The sequence below is a fragment of the Sorex fumeus genome, unplaced genomic scaffold, assembly GCF_029834395.1.
Source record: "Sorex fumeus unplaced genomic scaffold, SorFum_2.1 ptg000044l, whole genome shotgun sequence".
NCBI classification, from domain to species: Eukaryota; Metazoa; Chordata; class Mammalia; order Eulipotyphla; family Soricidae; genus Sorex; species Sorex fumeus.
Genome location: NW_026606101.1, coordinates 49,412,340 through 49,434,580, shown reverse-complemented (window position 1 = coordinate 49,434,580; position 22,241 = coordinate 49,412,340). Strand labels below are relative to the sequence as shown.

Below are 22,241 nucleotides of genomic sequence, written 5' to 3'. Positions count from 1 at the left end.
GGGGCTGAAATGACTTCCTGTTCAGTCAGCCCCTTCCTCTGTCCCCTCCTCTTCCCTGTTCTCACCACCCCAGCTCTCAAGGGTCTGTCTCTGATGAATCATCATTCCCAGTAATTCCACTCAGCTCTGGGCTGACCTAGGGCAGGATGACCTTCGTCGGCAACTGATTCCAAGAGAGAGTTGAAAAACTGTATCTAGGAGCATCCCCTGAACAGGAGTCCCAAGGAGCACAGGGGCGCAGACACTTGTGTTTCATGGGAAACACACAGTCCCTTGGAAAGTGCATTGAGTTTGCCACTCACTGCCTAACTTCATTAACAGCAAACTGTCTCTCTGCAGCTGACTCATGCCAGGTTAGGCCTGGTCTCTGGGCTGATCTCTGGGGCCTTCTCAAGAGAGGATGAGCTGAGTACGTCCTAAAGGCCCCTGCCCTGCCAAGGGGCCCAATACCCCCAATACACTTAACTTCCTTTGGCATATAAACAGCTCAATAAATAAAAACAATAACATAGCACCTAACACCACAGACAACGACTTTAATACAACCTAATCATGAGATATATGTTGTAACAAGCAATATAAGGTCAATTATTTTGTGCCTATTAAGGGGACAGGCTTGGGGGGGGAGGGGGGCCTGGGGAAGGGAAGCTTACGCTGGTAGTGAGATTGGTGTTACTACATTGAATACCTGAAATAACTATATTGTCAACAACTTTGTAAATCGTGATGTTTAAATAAAGTTTTGAACATTAAAATAAAACAGTAAGATGTCTTTCTGGAACTATAGCACAGCGGGTAGGGCATTTGCCTTGCACACGGCTGACTTGGCCGACCTGAGTTTGATTCCTCCGCCCCTCTTGGAGAGCCTGGCAAGCTACCAAGAGTATCTCTCCCGCATGGCAAAGTCTGGCAAGCTACCCATGACGTATTCAATATGCCAAACACAGTAACAACAAGTCTTACAATGGAGATGTTACTGGGCCTGCTTGAGCAAATCAATGAACAACGGGAGGACAGTGCAGTGCAGTGCAAGACCTTTCCTATTTTTTTTTTTAATTGAAACGGGTATGATCCTTTGGATTCAATGTAAGGGACATTTCCCTGGCTGAGATCACATTCCAGATGAAGTAGAATTTCCCTGTCTTCCATTGGGGCTCTCATGGGACCAATCACCTTAGTGATATGAAGCTTCAACCAGCCTATTGACACCTGGTAAGTGTCCTGCTTTCCACAGGCTACATAGTAGGAGTTGGAGAGATTCTATAAGCAGGAAAGAATTTTGGCTTTCTTGGGGTCCACCTTAGCTTGATCCCCGGCACTGCTTATGGTCTTCAGCCACTTCCAGGAGTCATCATTGAGTACAGAGCCAGTAGTTAGTCCTGAGCACAGCTGGGTGTGTCCCCAAAACCAAACCCACCAAACCCGAAAGTACATACTCACAAACATAACAGTCACGTGGGTGACATGCACCCCAGGACGTGATTTCAGCTCTGGGTGACTTTGGATTTGAGATGCTGCTTCAGAGCTGTATTGTCCAAGAGAGTAACCCAGAGTCCCACATGCCTATCAAACATTGAGCTGGGCTTGAAGTACAAAATAGAAATGAGGGGTTTGGAAGACAGCATAAGAGAAGAATGTCCATGATCTCATTCCTTATTAAAAACTATGCATTGTATGTTGACATGACATAGGTGAGAGAGCTGAGTTAAATAAAGGACACTATGAGTTTACCTTTTATTTGCGGGGAGCGTGCTGAGTCCACTGAGGGCTTACTCCTGGCTCTGTGCTCAGGGATCATTCTTGGCTGTTTTGAGGAGAAAATATGTGGTGCCTGGGATCAAACCAGAGTCTGCTGTGTGCAAGGCAGTGCCGTGTACAGTGCTATTACAAAGCTTAAACTCTGTTCTAGCTTGCTAGCACCTACAATTCAATCTTCTTTGGACTTTTTTCTCCTGGTGCCTTCACTTGGTTGTTGTTGCTGCAACATCTGGGGATCACAGACTTGCTGCTGGGCTGGGGACTGAACCCGTGGCCTCTGACGTGCAAACCAGCTGCTCTAGCACTACCCACAAGCTCTTCTCACTTTGACTCTTAAAAAAATTGTGCTTGCTAGAAAATTTAGAACAACACATGTGTTTCTCATTCTATCTCTCTGGGCTAGCTCTGCTCTAGAGGCAAATGGATACTTAGGGAGTGTCCATACTTAGGGCCCAGTTTGTCCAGCTGGGCCAAGCAGAGTGGAGAGAAGGTTGTAAGGGGGCCACAAGGGAAGGATCTCTCCGGATTAGGCAGGGCAGGGGCCCAACAAGGTGGATCCTCCTCATCGCTCGGGGCCATGGTCCTGCAGACAGCTGTGTCCCTTTCCAGTCAAGAGGATTCAGGGTGTGAAAAGCACTTTGCAAATGAGTCATCTCTTCTAATGACATCACTGCTTTTTGGGTTCCAGGCTGGGATTGATTAACTCTGCAGAATTCACATTTGCTCTTTCTTTCATGCCTTCAGAGACTTGTAAAAATAAAGGTCAGTTGAGGAAAGAGGGAGAGAGGTTTAGTGGTCGATTAAAACAAGGATGGAGAAGGGCTGAGGAAGTCACAGGAAAGAAGTTGTCATTGACTTGGAAGAATGATACGAAAGTCAGTTTGTCAAAGAATTAGCTTTTTTTTTTTGTATGTTTTTGGGTCCTACTCAGGGTGCTCAGGGATAACTCCTAGGACTGCACTCAGGAATCACTCCTGAAGGGCTTAGGGGAATGATACGGGATGCCGGGGATTGAACCTGGGTTGGCCATGTGCCAGGCAAACACCCTACCCGCTATACTATTCCTCTAGTCCAAGAATTTTCTTTTTATCTTGTTTTGTTCCCCTCAATCTTTCTCTCTCTGGAAGTCTTTTGACTTTTTAAAAATTTGTTGCTAGAAAACCACCGTGAGCTTTATTTTGTGGAGGAAGGGGAAGGGAGAAATAATGCATTATTTCTGGATATAAATGGAAGGTGAAGGAAAGGGATGGAGAACTAGGATTTAGGGGTGTGAGCACTTTTGGGTTGGCATGAGAGTCCCACTTTGATCACTTGGTCTCTGCCCCAGACCTTCCCTCTTCAGGGCTGTGGCTGGAACCCAGTGGCTCTCTCAGCCACCTGCCCATGTGCCTGCAGCTCAGAAGGCCCCTGGACAGCTCTGTGGAGAAGTTCACTGACACCAGCCTTGACACTTACCCTGTCTGGGATGGGGCTTTGGGACGCACTCAAGTCTCCCAGTTCTGTGCAGTGTGCTCACGTGTGGGCAAATCTGAGTGAAAACACGCCCAAAGCAAATGTTCTTTCGAGCCCTGACTCTGCTCATAAACCTTCCATGCTCTCCCACCGCCACAGAGTAAAAACGTAAGTCTCTGGCCAGAGAGACTGCAGGGCGGGCAATGCGCTGGCACAACTGGCCCAGGTCCCATCCTCAGTACCACATAAGGTTCTCAAAATGCTGCCAGGAACGATTCCTACACACAGATTCAAGAGTCAGCCCTGAACACAGAGCCAAGAATAAGCCCTGAGCACTGCTGGGTGTGTACTCACCCCCACCTACACACACACACACATACACACACACACACACACACACACACTTACCAAAAGCCAAAAAATGAACTTTCTTGGGGCCAAACTGTGCTCTCTTCTGATCCTCTCCGCTGTCTCCCATTCTCTGGTCTCCAGCCAAATCACGTGCCCTCTAGGTCCACACTCTCGCATCCACTTGCCTCTCGGGCTCCCCATCTCCATGCATCCCAGTTCCTTCTCCAGGAGCAGCTCTGCCCACCCCAACAGTGCCTTGTGGGTCTCTTTGCAGGTTGTCCTCTGTGCCTCTGGGTTCTGCTGAGAATATCAAGTGGGCTCAGGGAGGGAGACTGTCTCAGTCAGTTAGAGCTTGCTCTAACAGAACGGCAGAGGCTGGCTGACTCCCACAGCAGTCCCTTCTTTCCTCATGATTTCAGCCCCTGGAAGTCCGAGATTCTGGACTTGCAGGCAGGAGTTGGTGGCTGCTGTGTGCTCATAGGGTACAGGTCGTCTTCTGGTCTTTCTACGTCTGATCAGGATGTCAATCCTTAGGATTAGGTTCCCACCCCAAGGACCTTTAATTATCCTTCTGTTCCAGGGAGAAGATAGGTGTGTGTGTGTGTGTGTGTGTGTATGTGTGCATGAATGTGTACATGCATGTGTAGGTGCGCATGTGTATATGTATGTGTATGCATGTGTGAGTGTATATACATGTATGTGTGCATGTGTGTGTTCATGTGTATATGCGTCTATGTGTGCATATGTGTGTATGTGTGTATGTGTGTATGTGTGTGAGTGTGTGTGTGTGTGTGTACACGTGTGTGTGTAGTATCAAGGGTCATGGGAGGACTCACATTCTCCCATCTCTCTTCCAGGGCGATGTTCTGCAATGATTTAAAGGAAAAGTACGAGGAAAGGATCATCATCCGAGGGGTGGATGCGGAGACCATGCACCTGCTGCTGGACTACACCTATACCAGCAAAGCGCTCATCACCAAGCAGAATGTGCAGCGGGTCCTGGAAGCCGCTAACCTCTTCCAGGTGTGTGAGTGAAGAGATTTCAGCTCTCTGTGCCCAGGGAGCAGCCACTGAGCTGATTCCCGTGGGACCTCGTGCCCAGGTTTCTTCCTGGAACAGGGGCACACACAGGGAGCTGGACTCGTGTTTACTTGAAAATCAAGCAACTGCTTTGAAAATTTCCTGAAAAGGGCTGAGCAGGGCTTGACTGCTGGACAAGATGAAGCCAGAGCAGCTTCGGGCCCAGAACTGACACATTCGGTTGCTGACTCCAAGTTGTTCACTGAACAGGGGCTGCAGTTGGTGAAACACACAGGCAGCTTCTAGTCCAGGTTTGGGTGGAGTGGATGGGTACTTTCTTCCATTTATCAAGAGGAGGAGGGTGAGGTGCATATCCGAAGGCTGTGCCTTGGGCTCTGAGGTTTTTGAGTCCAGAGGTCACATGCCTCCTATTGCATCGAGTAGTCTCTTAAAAAGTTTTGTTGTTGTGAGGCTGGAGCAATAGTACAGCGGGTAGGGTGTTTGCCTTACATGCAGCTTACCCAGGTTTGATCCCTGGCACACACCCCTCCTACCCCCAACCAGGAGTGATCTTTGAGTATAGTTGGATGTGGCCCAAAAACCAAACAAAAAAATTATCATTGTTGTTTTGGGGCCACACGCAGCAGTGTTCAATGTTTACTCCTGAATCTGTGCTCAGGGATCACTCCTCGTGGTGCTCAGGGAACATAGGTAGTGCCGGGAACCAAACCCGGGTTGGTGACATGCAAGACAAACGTACCCACTGTACTATCTCTCCAGCCCCACCAATGTGTATTTTTAACTTTTTGGAACACATCCAGTGGTGCTTAAGGGATTCTCCTGATCTGGGTACTTAACTGGAGTCACTTCCAGCAGAGCTCAGGGATCTGAACTCAGGGAATGAATCTGGGGCTACTGCATGCAAAGCAAGAATTGCAGCCTTTGAGCATCTCCCCAGACCCCTAGGCCATGTCTGGGGAAGGCAGGCCCAGGAGTAGATAATACTTTGTGATGAAAGAGTTCTCACAGGGGGTATTATGAAAGACCAGATGGAGAATGCTCAGAATTCAGTTCTATTGTTTGTGTGTGACTGTTTCAATCTGATTTTATTCAATGTTATAGAATAATTAGGCCCTGAGATTAGATCAGTTGCATCCGTGATTAACCAATGATCCTATTCAGAGTTGCCATCTTTACTTAAGTCTAAGATTCCATCCTGGACTTGATTTTATTGGGTTGTCACAGATTGTCTCACTGAGTTGATATTTGTGACAAACAGGCCCCAGTTTCAAGCCAACTCATTCCTAGACACTCAAAATAAGCATGATCTCTTATTTGTGAGGTTTAGGACTTCAGGTGAGGTCATCCTGCCTCTTGGATCATCAGCTGGTCAGCATTTCCAGGAAATAGAGAACCAAGTCTGGAAGGGAGGGGAATAAAGGTTCTGTGGCCAAGAACTGTAGAGCTGAGCTGTAGAATTATCTTTGTTGTGGCAGAGTCTGAAGGGGCTGGGGAAGGGAGAATGGAAAGAGGGAGCCATTTCAGCCAGGAGCCCATGGTGAATTCTAAGTCCTGAGTGACTGTTCACAGCTAAGGGCTGTACTGAACCATTTCCTTGGGGCATTTGAAAGATACCAAGCAAGTGATTTCCAGTAGGATGGTCCTGGCTTACCTGGCGATGTGGCCAACAAGATACCACCTATATACGCAGCCCCTCATCCTTTCTCTGTCTTTACCTGCTTACAGCCTTAGCCGCAGTTGCTGGAAGGGATCACGCCTTGCTAGGTGGAGGGAGAGAGTCAGCCACTGCATGCTCAGTATCTCCATCTCTACCCGATCCTCCAGCCATCTCACTCCACAGCAGCATGTCCATGCCATGGAGGGCACCTATCAAGTTCAGCATTGGGGATTTTTTTCCTGAGCCTTCTATCGTTTTTTTTTTGGGGGGGGGAGTCACACCCGGCGATGCTCAGAGGTTACTCCTGGCTTTGCACTCAGGCATTACTCCTGGCAGTGTTCAGGGGACCATATGGGATGCTGGGAATCAGACCCGGGTTGGCCTCATGCAAGGCAAACACCATACCCGCTGTGCTATCGCTTCAGCCCCTTTGAGCCTTCCCTTAAATGGAAATATCTTTCTTCAAGCATAATCATACCATTAATTATTAGTACTAGTTTGAAAGAACTACTTTGGGATATTTTGAAGGCATTGATGCGTACTGTTATACTAATAACTTATGAGAATAAGATCCTGTCACACAAATGTTTAAGGCGTCTTCTATACAGCATATCATAATGTGCTGTATATCATAATATTTTCAGTATATCATAATATTTTCTTTCACACTACCAGGTCCATTCAAATAACAGCACTTACAATGGTTGAAAGTCTTTTTTCATTTATTGTGTTGGTTCTTTCCCTTTGGAGATTCTGATCTTTCAGTTGTGAGACTTCTTAAAAATAATTTCTTTGTTTTTTCATTTTCGTTTTTGCCTTTTCCATTTTTGGGGGGGTGGTGCTTCTGTGTCTTCCTGTCTGTGTTGGTATTCTACAAAGATAGGTAAGCTTGTATTTAGAGCGCATTCAGATAAGTTCCTCCTCTCCACAGCCTGACTTGATCAACACTTGTGCCACATAGAGTAATATTTGCTCCTTTGTATAATTTTCATAAGAAATTATCCATGTGTCCTGAAAATTGTGTCCTGTCACTGTCCTCCCCTTGTTCATCAATTTGCTCGAGCAGGCCCAGTAATGTCTCCATTGTGAGACTTTGTTGTTACTGTGTTTGGCGTATCGAATACGTCACGGGTAGCTTGCCAGGCTTTGCTGTGCGGGCGAAATATTCTCGGTAGCTTGCCGGGCTCTCTGAGAGGGGCAGAGGAATCGAACCTGGGTCAGCTGGACCGGCGGCTTGCAAGGCAAAAGCCCTACCGCTGTGCTATTGCTCCAGCCCTGAAAATTATAGCTTGGATATATATTTGGGGAGCCATCATTCAATCACTGTGGAGGGTTTTCCTCAAAACGCTCTTGATTAATTAATCCTTGACTATATATTCACATTTACAGTGGAAATTTTCATGGCTAGTTTAAGCTTGGTATTTAAGCTTAGAATAGAGGCTGACAGACTAGAGAGTATTTTGTTTGATTTTCTTTTGCTTTGTTTTGTTTTGTGGCTTTCTCCTGGCTCTGTGCTCAGAAGACGATATGTGATGCTAGGTACTGAACTGGGGTCTGTCATATGCAAGACAAGTGCCTTAGCCCCGGAATGACCTCTTTGGCCCTGGATTATAGGGTTCACCTGTCAGATGACCAACAAGTACTTTTTCGTTGGGCATCCTTAAATGGCAATCTCTTGCATTTTTCTTATGGTTGTTCAGTTTCTCTATAAAAAGATTTTTGGTCTCTTGTTTATAAGACGGCTGCAGGGCAGGAGAGATAGCTCAGCAGACAAGGTGCTCAACTTGTATGTGACTGATGAGGGTTTGACCCCTGGCATCACACATGGTCCACCAAGCACTTGCAGAAGTGATCCTGGGCACAGAACCAGGAGGGCAAAAAAGACAGTTGCCTGTATTCTGAGCTGGATGAGTACGTGGGGATGCGTGCAAATCCTAAATCCTTATCCTTGTAGGATAACTTCCATGTGTCTTCTCCAGCTTCTGAGATCTCTGAGTTCATATCCTCTCCGGGGGGCTTCTCCAGAGAACAGCTCTTCTCTATGGGAGTGGACTGGAGCATTAGACTAAGAGGTGGGATGGTGAAGTAGGAGGCTTAACTTCTTGTTATCGGACCCCATCTATGTTGGCCTTCCCGGTTCTTCAGGACTTTAACTCTTCTTGCCTCTGGGGTCTGAGGGACCAGTTAGTCATCAAATGAAGACAAAAGACAAAATGAAATGATAAGTGTCTAAATACATAAATGATCAAGGAGAATATATTTGTCAAGGTGCCATCAGGGCTGGAGAGATGACTCAAGGGGCTGGAGCATATTTTTTATATGCGAGAATCCTACATTTGACCCCCAAAACCATGGAGTTTGATCTCTCTTCTCTCAGCAAACTCACCCACCTTCATATTCTGTGGTTTGGGGTTACTGATTCTCCTGGTTTCACTGAGGATCAAGTTTGTGTTTCTGTTTCTTGTTCTCCTTTCTTTTTCCACAATTTTTCAAGAGAACTGTGGGAACTCTTTATTTTATTATTATTTTTTAAATTTTTATTAGTGAGACACCATGAGGTACAGTTGTAGACTTACAATTTTTTTTTGCTTGGGTTTCAATTATACAATGATCAAATACCCATCCCTCCACCAGTGCCCATTTTCCACCACCATGGATCCCAGTATCCTTTCCACCCCCCCGCAACCCCCCCATCCCACCCTGCCTCTGTGGCAGGGCATTTCCTTTTGTTCTCTCTCTCCTTTTGGGTGCTGTGGTTTGCAAAAGAGGCATTGAGTGATAATCATGTTTGGTCTATAGTCTACTTTCAGCATGCTTCTCCCATCCTGGGAGAATCCTCCCAACGCCCTTTATTTGGTGCTCCCTTCTCTATCTGAGCTCTGTGGGAACTCTTTAGATAATAAAGGCTAATTTTTGGAATAATACTTCAAATCTTTCCCATTGATCATAGGATACATTGATATGTGCTTTTAAATTATAGTTTTATTTGTGTGGTGTAGCCAAAAAAAGCAAAATATTGTCAAATTAACATATAGTCAGAGTCATTGATTATGTCCTTAATGATTTTTTTTGGTCTTTTTTGTGCATTTTTACTTTTTGGGGGGGTAGAGAAATCATACCACTGGCATTTGGAAACTCCATGGTTTTGGGGATCAAATGTAGGATTCTCACATATAAAAAAATGTGCTCCAGTCTCTTGAGTCATCTCCCCAGCCCTGATGTGCACTTTGACAAATATTTTCTCCTTGTTCATTTATGTATTTAGACACTTATCATTTCATTTTGTCTTGTTATGCCTACAACCTTGATTCTTACATCTCTAATATAACTGAAAGTATTTTTAGAATAAAGATTCTAATCTCCCCCTACCCCCTTCTTTTCCACTTTCTCCCAATTGGTTACCTTTAACAGAGTAGTTTGAATGAAAGAGGTGACAGAGGGCCAGAGACAGAAATGAGCAAACTGCTTATCACTGATTCCCCTGTCCTAATTATCCTCCAACTCAAGATTCTTCCAAATCTCCTTTACTCTCTGTGCAAAAACAAAAACATAGTAAGCCTAAGACCATTTTGTGTACTTTTTTCTAAAAGTACTAACTCCAGCACCACACATCCTCACTAGCTCCCCAGATGGTTCCCTGATAGCCCCGGCACTGCCAGGTATGGTCCTCATAAAAGAAACACAAAGCAAACAAGGCTTCCCAATGATCTTTCACCTCAGGGGGCAATCCAAGTTGACCCAAGGCAGAGTGTGGTGTTCAAACAAGTCTGGCTCTAAAGGAGGTGGCACTGAGCTGAATTTTGCAGAATGGTAGAATCTCATCAAGAGGGACTTGGTTTGGTGGTCAGAGGGGAAGGTGCAGACACATCTTGGCTTCACACACACACATCCACACGTACGCATGCACGCACACACGCCATCCTGACCACCATTCATAACCCAGATATTATCAGTCTATCTAATTTTCCCTCCATGGCCTTTGCCTTGTCCTGAGCTGAGTCACTACACCCTAGCTGTCCAAATGCCACTTGAGTCTTAGTGACCCACATGTGTCTTTGAACGTGTGCTGCTAGCCTGAGAGGGACCCCACTCTCTTTCCAGAAACAGAGGGACTGCGCATGGCCTGAATCTTAACCAGACTTGTAGATCCCTTAGCAATGCCATTTCCTGCTGCCTGATTCTGCTTTGGAGGTCTGACCCCATCTCTAGAGCTGTTTCTGTTCCCAGCACTCACCTCCACTTCATGAGTGGACCTGTCACAAGGCTTTACTTGCTCCTTTCCTGCCCACCTCAGATACTCTCCAGGAACTAATGGACCCAATTAAAAGTTTGGTGGGAGCAGAGAACATTATGTTGGGGCAGTACTGGGAGGTTGATTCCCACTGAGTATGAAGTGGCTGCATCCTCTGAAAGAGAAGGAAAAAGAGGCAGCATAAGAACCTGGGGTGATTTTTACAATTTTTAGACACGAAGATTCTTCTTGGATACCACAGGAGAGCTTCACTTCTTATTTCCACATTAACACTGGGGATACATTCTGAGAAGTGTGTTGTAAGATGGACATTGTCTGGACATGTCTGGACACTGTGCTTCTATAGTGGATGTCTGTACCATCCCCTGAGCGGTACCTGTCCAAATTGCTGGCACAGAGACTCAGGAGGGTGCCTTGGGAGAGGAGCTGGGTCTCCCATGACTTTTTCTTGCTCCTGTAGTACTGGCAGTGTGAGCTAGGATGTGACTTGGCTCTAGGAACTCGGGGCCCACCCAGATATGTGCAATCGTTCACTGACTGAGATGTCTCAACAAGGTGCATGTCCAAACTGCATAAAAAGAAAACTATAACAAACGCTTCCAGTGAATTCTGAAAACTTTTAAAATACATTTAATTTTTTTTCATTGCATAAACAATGTCTACACCACAGACACATTTGTGGGGGCTTGATATAGGCCCTTTGTGAAAATGCCAAGGCGATTTTGGAACTATGGCCAATGGAATTGTTGATTTGGACTGGAATGGGACTTGAGTTATTCTGGAGTGGATTTGAAGCAAACTAGGAGGTGAAGAATCTCACTTGGGAATCCCTGAGGACCCAGGGTCTGGAGGTCATAAAGGCACATGGAGGTCTTGCAGGCGGTGGAGATAGGGACCAGGGAGAGGGGCGTGTTTGCTGAGGTAGACAGACACTTCTCACAGGAACTGCAGCCAAAACTTGAGTGGTTTCTCTGCTGATATTTTTAGAAACCCTGTGTGAGAGTCAGGTGCCTGGCTGGAACCCATTTCTCTCATCGCCCCAAACAGGAACTTGGCTGTCTGTTGCCATTATCGATCAGGGCCCAACTTGAATAAACAAGTTCATATGTCATGGGGACAGCCTAAGACAGAAAACTGACCTTAAGGTAATAGAAAATCTTGAATCTGAAGAAGCAAACATATACAATTATATATGTTTATATAAGAAAATTATTTCTTATTTCTATGATGGTCTTGCCCATCCTCACTTTGCCAGCTTAAGTCAGGGTCCATCCAGAATGCCCACCATCCTTCACACTCAGATTGTTCATTGAAACATATTTTGGGGGACCATAGACCACTTGAAGATATCTGCATTCATCCCTGTCCTGAGAAGCTTGCTCAGATTCTCGTGATGTTTTGATGACTCAACCATGCATGAAGCTCTATGGAATGAGTTGGGGACCCCTTATCCCCTATTATAGTCCCTGGTTTTGGGTAAAGAACTTAACTCTTTAATTCTCTACTTATTCCTCTGTACAAACAGCACCACTCATACCTACCTTGGTATTATTTAATTTAAGTATACACACTGAAAATAAATGTATTCATCAAATAAATATTAGACAAGAACACATCTAGCACAGAAGGGTGTACACAAGTTCTTTTTCTTCCTTCCTTCCTTTGTTTCTTTGTTTCTTTCTTTCCTTTTTTTTCTTTTTTGCTATATCCAGCAGTGATCAGGATTTTTTACTCCTGGCAGGGCTTGGGGGACCATATGGGGTGCCAGAGATCAAATCCAGGTTAGCCACATGCAAGGCAAGCACCCTACACACTGTACTATCTGTCTGGCTTAGTCCTTCCCTCCTTCTTTTGCCAAAGTTTGTGTTAGATACAGTTGGTTATAAAAGCACAAGTATAAGCTAGAGCATGCCCTGAGATGCTCGATCATACAGAACAAAGACAGTACTTTAACTTAGAGTTCTGCAATAGGAGCTGTGAGTTGCCAGAGGAACAGGGGAGAGAGGAAATGATTCTGTCTTGGGAAACTGGAGTGTTGGGATCGGGAGTTCCCTGGCCCTGGGAGGCGCGGAGAGACCAGATAGACACAATTCCTGCAGGAGTAAAAACGGGGTTTATTTAGACCAGCATGCTGGGGCTCCGCAGCATACCCCAAAAATGGGCAGTGGCTGAGAGCCCCGAACTTCTTCAAAGGGGATCTTATATAGGCCTTCACTGGCCCTTACAGCAAAGCCCGCGCATTTCATAGCCAATAGATTTGTAACAACATATACTTTCTTAACCAATCCATTTAAAAGTACCTCACTCCTTAGCCTATAGATTCAAAGATCAGCATTTACGTACATCGATTGTCAGCACAAGCAAGGTTATAGCTGGAATCTCCCTTGACCATCCTCTTGAGTTACCCAAGTCTGCAGGGTGCTTTAGTGAAACAATACATTCCAGGAAAGGGCAATTTCCCCCAACCACCCGCATCCTGAGTTATCCTTTACCCAAATCTGCAGGGTGCTTTACTGAGACAATACATTTCAGGGACAGTAAATCACTTTCCAAGTCCCCTCTCCCCCAGGTGCAAAGCAGCCAAGCAGTTTTACAGAAAGCAATGTTGCAAGTTAGCTAAAGTACACAAAAATTTGATGCCCTAATATGGATTCTTTCATTCCCCACTTCTTTTCATGAGCATCTCTAATCCTAGAGATCGTGGGGGGGTCGGGGCCTAATTCAAGGACCCGTGGTTAAGAGTAGCTTCCCTCAGTGGGTAGAGTCCGGTATTGTTGCCCCGAATTAGGAGGATCTTCAAGACTCAAACCAATTCTCCCAGGCTTCTCCGACGTCGTTCAAGCCCTTCCCATAGCTTGGCTATAGAGTCTCTGACAACCTCAGTGTGGTCTGCGTAGAAACAGCATCCCTCCACCAGATCAGAGCAAAGCCCTCTGTTCTTGAGGAACAACAGGTCGAAGGTCGAGTCCTCTCAGGTTTTGGGAGACTATCTCGAACAGGGATGTGAGAGATTTCTCGATGAGGTCTTAAAAAGAGTTAAAGCAACAGAAACCAAAGCAACATAATGCCATACCCATCTCTATCATTAAAACAATGAAAAGGATTAACTCTACAAACAGGTTTGGTTGATAATATAACTTCCTGTGTTCAGATTTTTCTAATGGTCACAGAAACACCAAGCTATTCTCTGGCTTTCTCAGTACAGATTGGAAAAGCTTCTGCCCATATACTGAAGCTATCAATGAGAACCAACAGATATTTATACCTTGAACATGTGAACATTTGATCAGTTGTATAAGGTCAAGCTGCCAATTCACCTCTAAGTTCCTTGATGCTGAACAGGTGTTAGGAAAGGAGGCTCAGGATTTCCACTAGGTTCATTAATGGCACAGAAAGCACAGTTCTGAATTACTTCTATCTTACTTGCTGTTCAGTTCCTCCCCATGGAAGATGGTTCTCACTAGTGTTAAAACATAACCCTTTAATAATATTCCATTGCATTGGTCCAGGAGTTGTTAATCCCATGATGCAACAGAAATTAAGAGCTGATAATATTCTTGTTCTCTCCAAATGACTGTTCACAGAAAATGAGATGCAGTAAAGTATAGAAAGAAAATTCACAGTATTTTAGAACTAGATATTAATCTACTCTAATTTAACCAGTTTAGATGCCTTTCTCGACACTTTGGCCAATTCAGACCGGGGGAAAGCAATTCTGCACTTTGAGATGAGCTTCACCCTAGTAAAGCTCTGGCTTTCAATGCTCGTATCAGACTAATGACAGCATGTATAACTGAGTTCCCTTTACAGATTAGGCTGTTTTACCTACAGACAGTAAACTAAGTTTTATCTAAATTTCCCCAAAGGGGGTACCTTTTAGATCAAGATTAGAATACATTTATTCAATCACCTCTGTAGAATTAGAATCTGATTCTTACAAAAAGCAAGTTACAGAAACATGGTTTTCTCTCCACCTTCATTTTAAAACGTTGCAAGATAGTTTAACAAACCTGGCTTGTTCTTTTGCATAAACACAGTAAGATTAGAGAACTCTCCATTTGGGATACCCAATTATTTACTGAGAAGTCCTGGGGATCAGCTAAAGACAGGAGACACAACAATAGTGGCATTAATCTTCATTAATCTTATCTGGCACGTCAGAGCTACCCAGGCCTGGCCAGAAGATGTCCCGCGATGTCTCGAGCCCTTGGGTTGTGGCTTTGGTCCTCGTTTTCCACAGAGATGTCCTGGCAGAAAGGAATCCATCCCATCCCTTCTTCAGGGCTGGGAGAAATCCTGGTTTCCAGGTTTTTCCTTGACGCTGAGAGTAGGCCCAGACTGAGTTAGTCATTGCAGAGTCCTAGATTCCTCATTCTCCATAGCAGTGATGGTTTCCAGTCTTTTCTCGAGCCAGCCTGCCTCTAGGGTCGCCCTGAGGTTTGTAGGGTTCTTGAAACAGTACCTGTTAAATCCCTGCTCCTGTCATTTAGACAGATCCCCTGACTGTTTCCCTGGAAGAGGGCTTTGGGGTCCCATGGCTGGTTTTTCCTGTCTGCATGAGGGGTAGACCCTATTACAGAGAGGAAAGACTTATCTGGATTTATGCAAACCAACATAGTGCCATGAAACATAAAAAAACATACTGAAGGTACAAAAGAAGAGAAAAGCAAGTATTTCACTTTACTCACAGAGATGTAATACACCTGTTTGCTGTGGGTCCTAGTCAGAGAAGCTAAAATCTGTAGAGATAAAGCATACCGTTTAACATGTTTTTAATCCCATGTCAAAACCCTTGATTTCTGCAACTTTTGAAAAATTCAATGATCTTAAGAGCACTGTAACAGGAGTCCAGATAATCCATCAATCATCTTTACCATAGATCTTACCACAAAGGTGCTAGAAGAGTTCTGCATGTGATTTAAAGCGTTTCTTATAACAGTTTGACCAGTTCCTTTTCTTTAGAACAACCTCAAACCTTCTACACATTCCTTTACATACATTCTGTAACTTTCATTCATTTAAAAATCAATTTCACTTTAACAGAATTCCTTTCCTTTCTTCCCACTGACGATATCTCCATCCATTATCTTCCTGACTTATGGCATACATCTATAGTAATACAATGTACAATGTGATCTCCCAAATTTAGACACAAGTTACCAACCATCTCACTTAACATGACAAAACTGTACTCTGCAGTACTATTTCAAAAGCATTAGATCAGTTCCATAGATATTCAAAATGCTTAAAAATGCTCACAATTAAAGCTTTTACAAGGTATATCCACTGGGCAAAAGATCACTTTACATTAGAAACTAACCAGGAGACATCTTAAAATTCTGATTTAGAGGAAAACACAAATACAAAAAGATTAAAACACTCATATATTACCATGAAACAGAAAGCATCTCAGGTCAGGGCTAGGTTGATACCTGGAGACAAACCTTGGCATAAAATAAAATTATCAAAATAATAGCATGCACTTTCAAGCACTAGACAAGCAATGCTATGGCTTCAAATTGTCAGGCTGACATCTGAGACTAATTCAATACAACTTATTACTAAGTAGCCCTAGAAATTTTAGTTACCAAGAGTCTCAGAGATCAGATAGAGCACTGGTAGGACAAACTTTGTAACCAATTTTATAACTCTAGAAACTCATGATTAAACTAAACCATTACTTTTAAACCAGTTTTAATGTGTCATAGTTATTTTAACTCTTTCTAGGTCAAATATTCTAATCCAATGCAGATACAAATATGTACATTAACATAACAGCATAAGACCTATAAACAATCAATTTTTATAAAACATGATAAAACCTTCTTTGGCTTAATTTCAATAGTTCTTGTACCTTAATTATTTAAAATCATGAGCTTTCTACACCAGATACTTTTTAACAATTCCACAGAAATACAAACATGCTTTCAGACACAGAAAAAGCCCTTTGGATTTTTTTTAACCAAACTTTGATATCAGCATAAGAAAATATTTGAATTGTTGTGTGAGCACAAAAAGGATGGCAACAATCTATCTTTCCCACCGCCAGCATTCTGTAGTTTCCCCCACTCCAGGGAGGTAGATGGAGATGGGCAGGAAAAGGAAGGAAACCTTATGGCCAGGCTGCTTGATCTTAGTTGCAGTTTATTCCAATCCTCTCTCCACTCTCGTACCAAAGACTAGCCTGCCTAGAGCTGGGAATCTGCAACCCAAAGATCAGGCCTGGCTAGCACCTGAGATTTCCGTATCTAAGACCTGCTAGGTTCTGTGAGAAAAAGGGAAACTGCCTCTTACAAATTTTTCATAAAAGTTAGCTGAGGCTTGTAAGACAAGTTCTTGCTTTCTCTGAACTCTTATTTCACTTTAGTTTCAGGCTCTAGTTCCATAGCTCTTCTAGACAGTACAAGATTCTTAAGTTCAAAAAGGATTTCAACTGTTAATAATATAATCATCAATGTTCTTCTAACAAGAAATTTAGATTGAGAATTCTGCTTTCTCTGTAGGCTCAACCTTCTGATAAGGATTAATCCTTGTCTAACAGGTTACTAAAACAACTGCATTTCTTAAATCACTGGGTTGCATGTCACTAACTTCTCTAAAATTTCTACTTCTGATTTCAGCCTGGTTCCAACACTCAAGTGTTCCACACAGACACACAGACAGACAGTCAAACACAGACAGACGGACACAGACAGACAGACAGTGAACTGACGAAAACACCACACGTACATGTGCACATATCTGTAGTTGATTGATCAATCTGACCCTTCAAAAAAATGGCAGAGAGAAACTGATGGACTGAGAAAGGAAGGGACAGCTCCCAGGGCGGCTGATTGGGAACTCTGCTCCTCATTTCCCAGCCTAACTAGTCAGTCTCCCACTTGTTAAAAATGGGTCAAGAAAGCGCTTTTGTTGATATAAGCCGGCAAAATAAACTATGACAAAGATGTTACCATATTTTCGCCAAGGCTAATTCTGAGGCAGGGAACTAGTACCTTCCTATCAGACATGGGGATAGGCTTCTTTGTTTCTGATGTCAAACAGTTAATCATAAGATCTCGCATTTTCCTGCCTCCTCTGCTTTGATACTCTCCTATTTCTTTTGTTACCTGCAAAGATCTGACTGCAAAATGATCTGGTAATGCAAACTGCCATTCACTGGCTATCTTTCCCCAATATACTCAGGCCACATGGTGTTACAGAGGTCAATAAGATCTCCTTATCTAAAACTACCTAGTTGGAAGCTCCTCAGATGATTTCCTAATTGCAAGCAATAATCTATGAAAAGGGATGGTTCCTTGGCAAAACTTTTCTCCAGGTCTATCACTTTTGCCTCTCCTAAGGGGACTCTAACCTCCCTTAAATTGGCCTTTATTCAGAGGCTCATCTCCACCTGGGTGGGCCTGGCTTTGGGCAGACCCACAGCTGTGTGGCTGAGCCGAACTTAGTGCTGTGGTCTTAAAAACTCTGCTCCTTAAAAAAACAGTTCTGCCTTCTCTCAGCTTGCGACATCTTCCCTGCTTTTGCTGGCTTGCTGCTTTTCTTAGGCTTCTTACCTGCCTTTTACCCCTTTTTTTTTCTTTCTGCCTTACATCTGGACTGCCTTCATTAGCATTTGAATTGACCTCTAGCTGAGACTGGGTGGGGAAAAGGATTTTCTGCCTGTAAATTTCTGCCTTAGTTTCCCAGAATCTTCTCACTAGTGGGCTTTCCTCCCATCCCCCCAATAGTGGATGGTGAGGCAAGACAGACAAAGGAGGGGTGCCTCTTTGCAGAGACTATTCAGATGCTTGCCTGGAGGAGAACTTCACAGCAGATCTTCCACAGATTACCTCCTTTATCTGAGCCACAAGGTTTGGAGAGAAGGAACCTCGTGGGGGCCAATCCACACCGAAGGAAGGTCATTCTGATGAACAATAATTTACCTTTCTTGATCATCAAGCCCAGATCCTGAGCTTTCCTGTGGATCTCAGAGAAGTGATCAATTCTGACCCGTATTAAACAATCTTAATAAACAGAATTAGGAGAAAGATAATAAATACACACACTATGGATACACGCGCAGCTCACACCTAGGCACTCGCTCGGACCGGTCCACTCTTTCACACGGGTGTGCACCACACTCACCAGTCACCCTGGGACTCCCAAATATGCCCAAAGGGCATGCACATGATTTTTCACCTCCAGAGGGTTTAGTTCTTCCAAGTGAAGAGATCGGAAGTAGGGAAAGGCCAGTGCTGGCCCGGGAGTGGCAATAGAGAGTTCGGGGTTCAGGGGCAGAGGAGGAGCAGAGTAAGTGGGGGCCCCTTCTCCCCCCGGCCTGGCACTCCTGCCTAAGGCTCCTGGTCCGGGTACCCCCGGGGAGCAGGCTGGTAGATGACTCCCTTGACCTGGAAGATAAGCGGCGAGTGGAACGATCCCTCGGGGGGCCAACCAATCTGGAACGTTGGCCATCCTGCAGAGCAAAAGGTCTGCCATTTAGGCTTTTTAACAATCAGAAAAGGATTCTGAGCACGAGAGCAGACCTCTGACCAGTGGGAGAGAGTGAGTGAGAGGAGTGGACGGAGATTGTCCCATGGTTCCAAAGACGGTGTCTCGGTAGAGAAAAAGGACGAGCGTGATCCAACCTACAAAAAAAGAATGACGCAAGCGCAAGGCCTTTTGGAGAGGAAAGAAGAATAGAGAAGTAATAGAGCGGCCGATGATTCCTGACACACCAGATGTAGCCTCTCCGAGGCTACCACAAAAGAGGCCTCCAGGCGTCCCTGGCCCTCATCCACCTCCGGGGCGTCCCCCAGGGCTGCGGCCCGTGTCTATTCCCGACACGTCTGTCAGACACAAGGCTCGCACACACAACAGTGTGCTGCACACCACTGTCACTGTGCTTGCACACCACTGTGCTTGTGTCACCGATCGGTAACTACAGTAAAACGGTACCGGAGAAACAAAGAGAGAGAAAGAGGCGCCTTAACTTACCCCGCGACTCAATCCTGCGTCCCTGGGGCAGGGTCCTCGGTGATCTCGGTGGGACCTCCAAATGTTGGGATCGGGAGTTCCCTGGCCCTGGGAGGCGCGGAGAGACCAGATAGACACAATTCCTGCAGGAGTAAAAACGGGGTTTATTTAGACCAGCATGCTGGGGCTCCGCAGCATACCCCAAAAATGGGCAGTGGCTGAGAGCCCCGAACTTCTTCAAAGGGGATCTTATATAGGCCTTCACTGGCCCTTACAGCAAAGCCCGCGCATTTCATAGCCAATAGATTTGTAACAACATATACTTTCTTAACCAATCCATTTAAAAGTACCTCACTCCTTAGCCTATAGATTCAAAGATCAGCATTTACGTACATCGATTGTCAGCACAAGCAAGGTTATAGCTGGAATCTCCCTTGACCATCCTCTTGAGTTACCCAAGTCTGCAGGGTGCTTTAGTGAAACAATACATTCCAGGAAAGGGCAATTTCCCCCAACCACCCGCATCCTGAGTTATCCTTTACCCAAATCTGCAGGGTGCTTTACTGAGACAATACATTTCAGGGACAGTAAATCACTTTCCAAGTCCCCTCTCCCCCAGGTGCAAAGCAGCCAAGCAGTTTTACAGAAAGCAATGTTGCAAGTTAGCTAAAGTACACAAAAATTTGATGCCCTAATATGGATTCTTTCAGGAGAAGCCATGAATAAGCAGGCAGTTTTTGAAAACTGACTTCATGAATGTGGAGACTTCGCCTCCCCTCCCCTTCCCTCCCCCTCCCTTCCCTTCCCCTCCTTTCTTTCTCCTCTCCTTTCCTTTCCCTTCCATTTCCTGCCTCTATTCTTAAACAAGTCTGGAGCGATAGCACAGCGGGTAGGGCGTTCGATTCCTCTGCCCCTCTCGGAGAGCCCGGCAAGCTACCGAGAGTATTCAATATGCCAAACACAGTAACAACAAAGTCTCCAATGGAGACGTTACTGGGCCCGCTCGAGCAAATCGACGATCAATGGGAGGGCCTTTACCTTTACCTAACCCAGCACATATTCAGAGGCAGGGAATACTTCGCACACAGCCTGACGGTGATCCAGCTCTTTTCCTCTCTGGTCCCCTTGTCCTGGTCCACCTTCCTTTGCTTCTTGGTTCTCAGGGAGTAGGTCCTTGCAAACTCAGTTATCAGAAAACAGCCTCATCTTGGTGCAAAATTTAAGATGCTCGCAAACTCCCTAGGCCCATCTATTGGTTCCAGACTTAGGTTCAAGTAAAAAGAACAGCCCTGTATAGATTATGTGATGGGAACCATTCTCACTTTGACCTCCTTTTGAGGTAAACTTGTCAGGGGGCTTCTTTAGTGGAACTGGCATGAGCTGGGAAGAATCCTTTCTTAAAAAGCAGGATTCTGAGTTCAACTTTCCCAGGTGAGAATAGGATGGAAACTGAGAACAGCAAAAGGGCATTGTTCCAAGGAAATGGAGTGAGTGTAGAAAGACGCATGTCAGGCAAACTTAGAGGTATCTGAAGAAGGTGGCAGATATTTCTGAAGGCAGAGGATTCCATCAGCTTGAGGGGTGAGGAGGGCTTTCTTCAGCTTTTTCAGAACGTGGAGTCACTGAGTCTTGTTCTGTGGCTTCTGTCTGAGTTATAAATTTAGACCTTTGGGGTGGGACTTTTAAAGACTGTCCCTGGTCTGTCAGCTCAAGTGGATTCTCACAGACTCCATGTCTCTTTTGCTCCTCTCTGAGCCCCCAACACCTGCCACTGACGCTTCGCACGGCTTCTGGGCAAGTGGACTGTGGCTGACTGGATGAGACAGGGTTTCTGAGGTGAGAGAGATGCATTAGAGTCAATGCTTTCCACAAATGAGAGTTTTGGTGCTTGCTTTAGTTCATACTCACTGTCTCCTTTGTGCATCTGTGTGGGAGAGGGCATCCTGTTGGCCAGGCCTTCTATGTCCTGGTAGATCAGACCAGCCAAGGGCTCCAGGGAAAGGTGAAAATCAGGTTTGATACCTACCAAAATCAGATCCTGTATCCACACAATTTTACCAGAAGCAGTTTGGAATAGTGTGAAAACACGCATTGTTTTTGAATTACGTAAGACTGGTTCAAATTTCTTTCTGTATCTTACTAGTCAGAAGTCTCTGAGGATGTTGCCTCGCTGAAGCTGTTTCCCTCATCTTTAAAGCAGAAGTGATTAGAAGTATCTGCCTGACAGTGTGGTTATGAAGACTCCGTGAGCTAACTGACAGAAGGGGAAGACGTGTCATAAGAGCCCTTTATTTTTTACATGCCCTCCCCCCATTTTATGACTGTGTCCTAGAAAGTGATAATAAACATTTTTCCCTAATAAATTAATATTTACTTCTCCCCTCATTCGTTGCAGGCATGGGGTGACTGACCCAAGGTCAGCCACATGTAAGGCAAATGCCTCCTCTGCACTATCTCTCTGGTGCCTTGTCCCTGATTTCAAAAACAACTTCATGCTCAGGGTAGACAAGTTGGTCTATTTAGCAGAGTCTAAAAACCTAGTGTGGGCCTGAGTGATGGTGCAGTGGGTAGGGTGCTCGCCTTGCATGCGGCCAACGTGGGTTGGATCCCCGGCATCCCATATGGTCGCCCAAGCCCACCAAGAGTGATCCCTAAGTAGGAGTAACGCAAAGCAAAACCAAAATGAAACCAAAAACCAAACTAATGATTTACCTGTAGAATGCTGTGGCAATAACCATTGCCAGCACAGGGATGAGCTCCTTCTGTTGTTTTCTC

General features: G+C 45.0%; 1 protein-coding gene across 1 annotated transcript in view; it reads left to right on the top strand.

Annotated features, from left to right (window-relative positions):
• The window catches only part of KLHL6 (kelch like family member 6), a 67,228-nt gene that overhangs the window by 25,836 nt on the left and 19,151 nt on the right, over positions 1-22,241 (top strand). Inside the window, exon 2 of the mRNA XM_056121977.1 lies at positions 4,419-4,584. Within this exon, the coding sequence (XP_055977952.1) occupies positions 4,419-4,584 (166 nt within the window). The remainder of the gene's footprint in view (positions 1-4,418; positions 4,585-22,241) is intronic.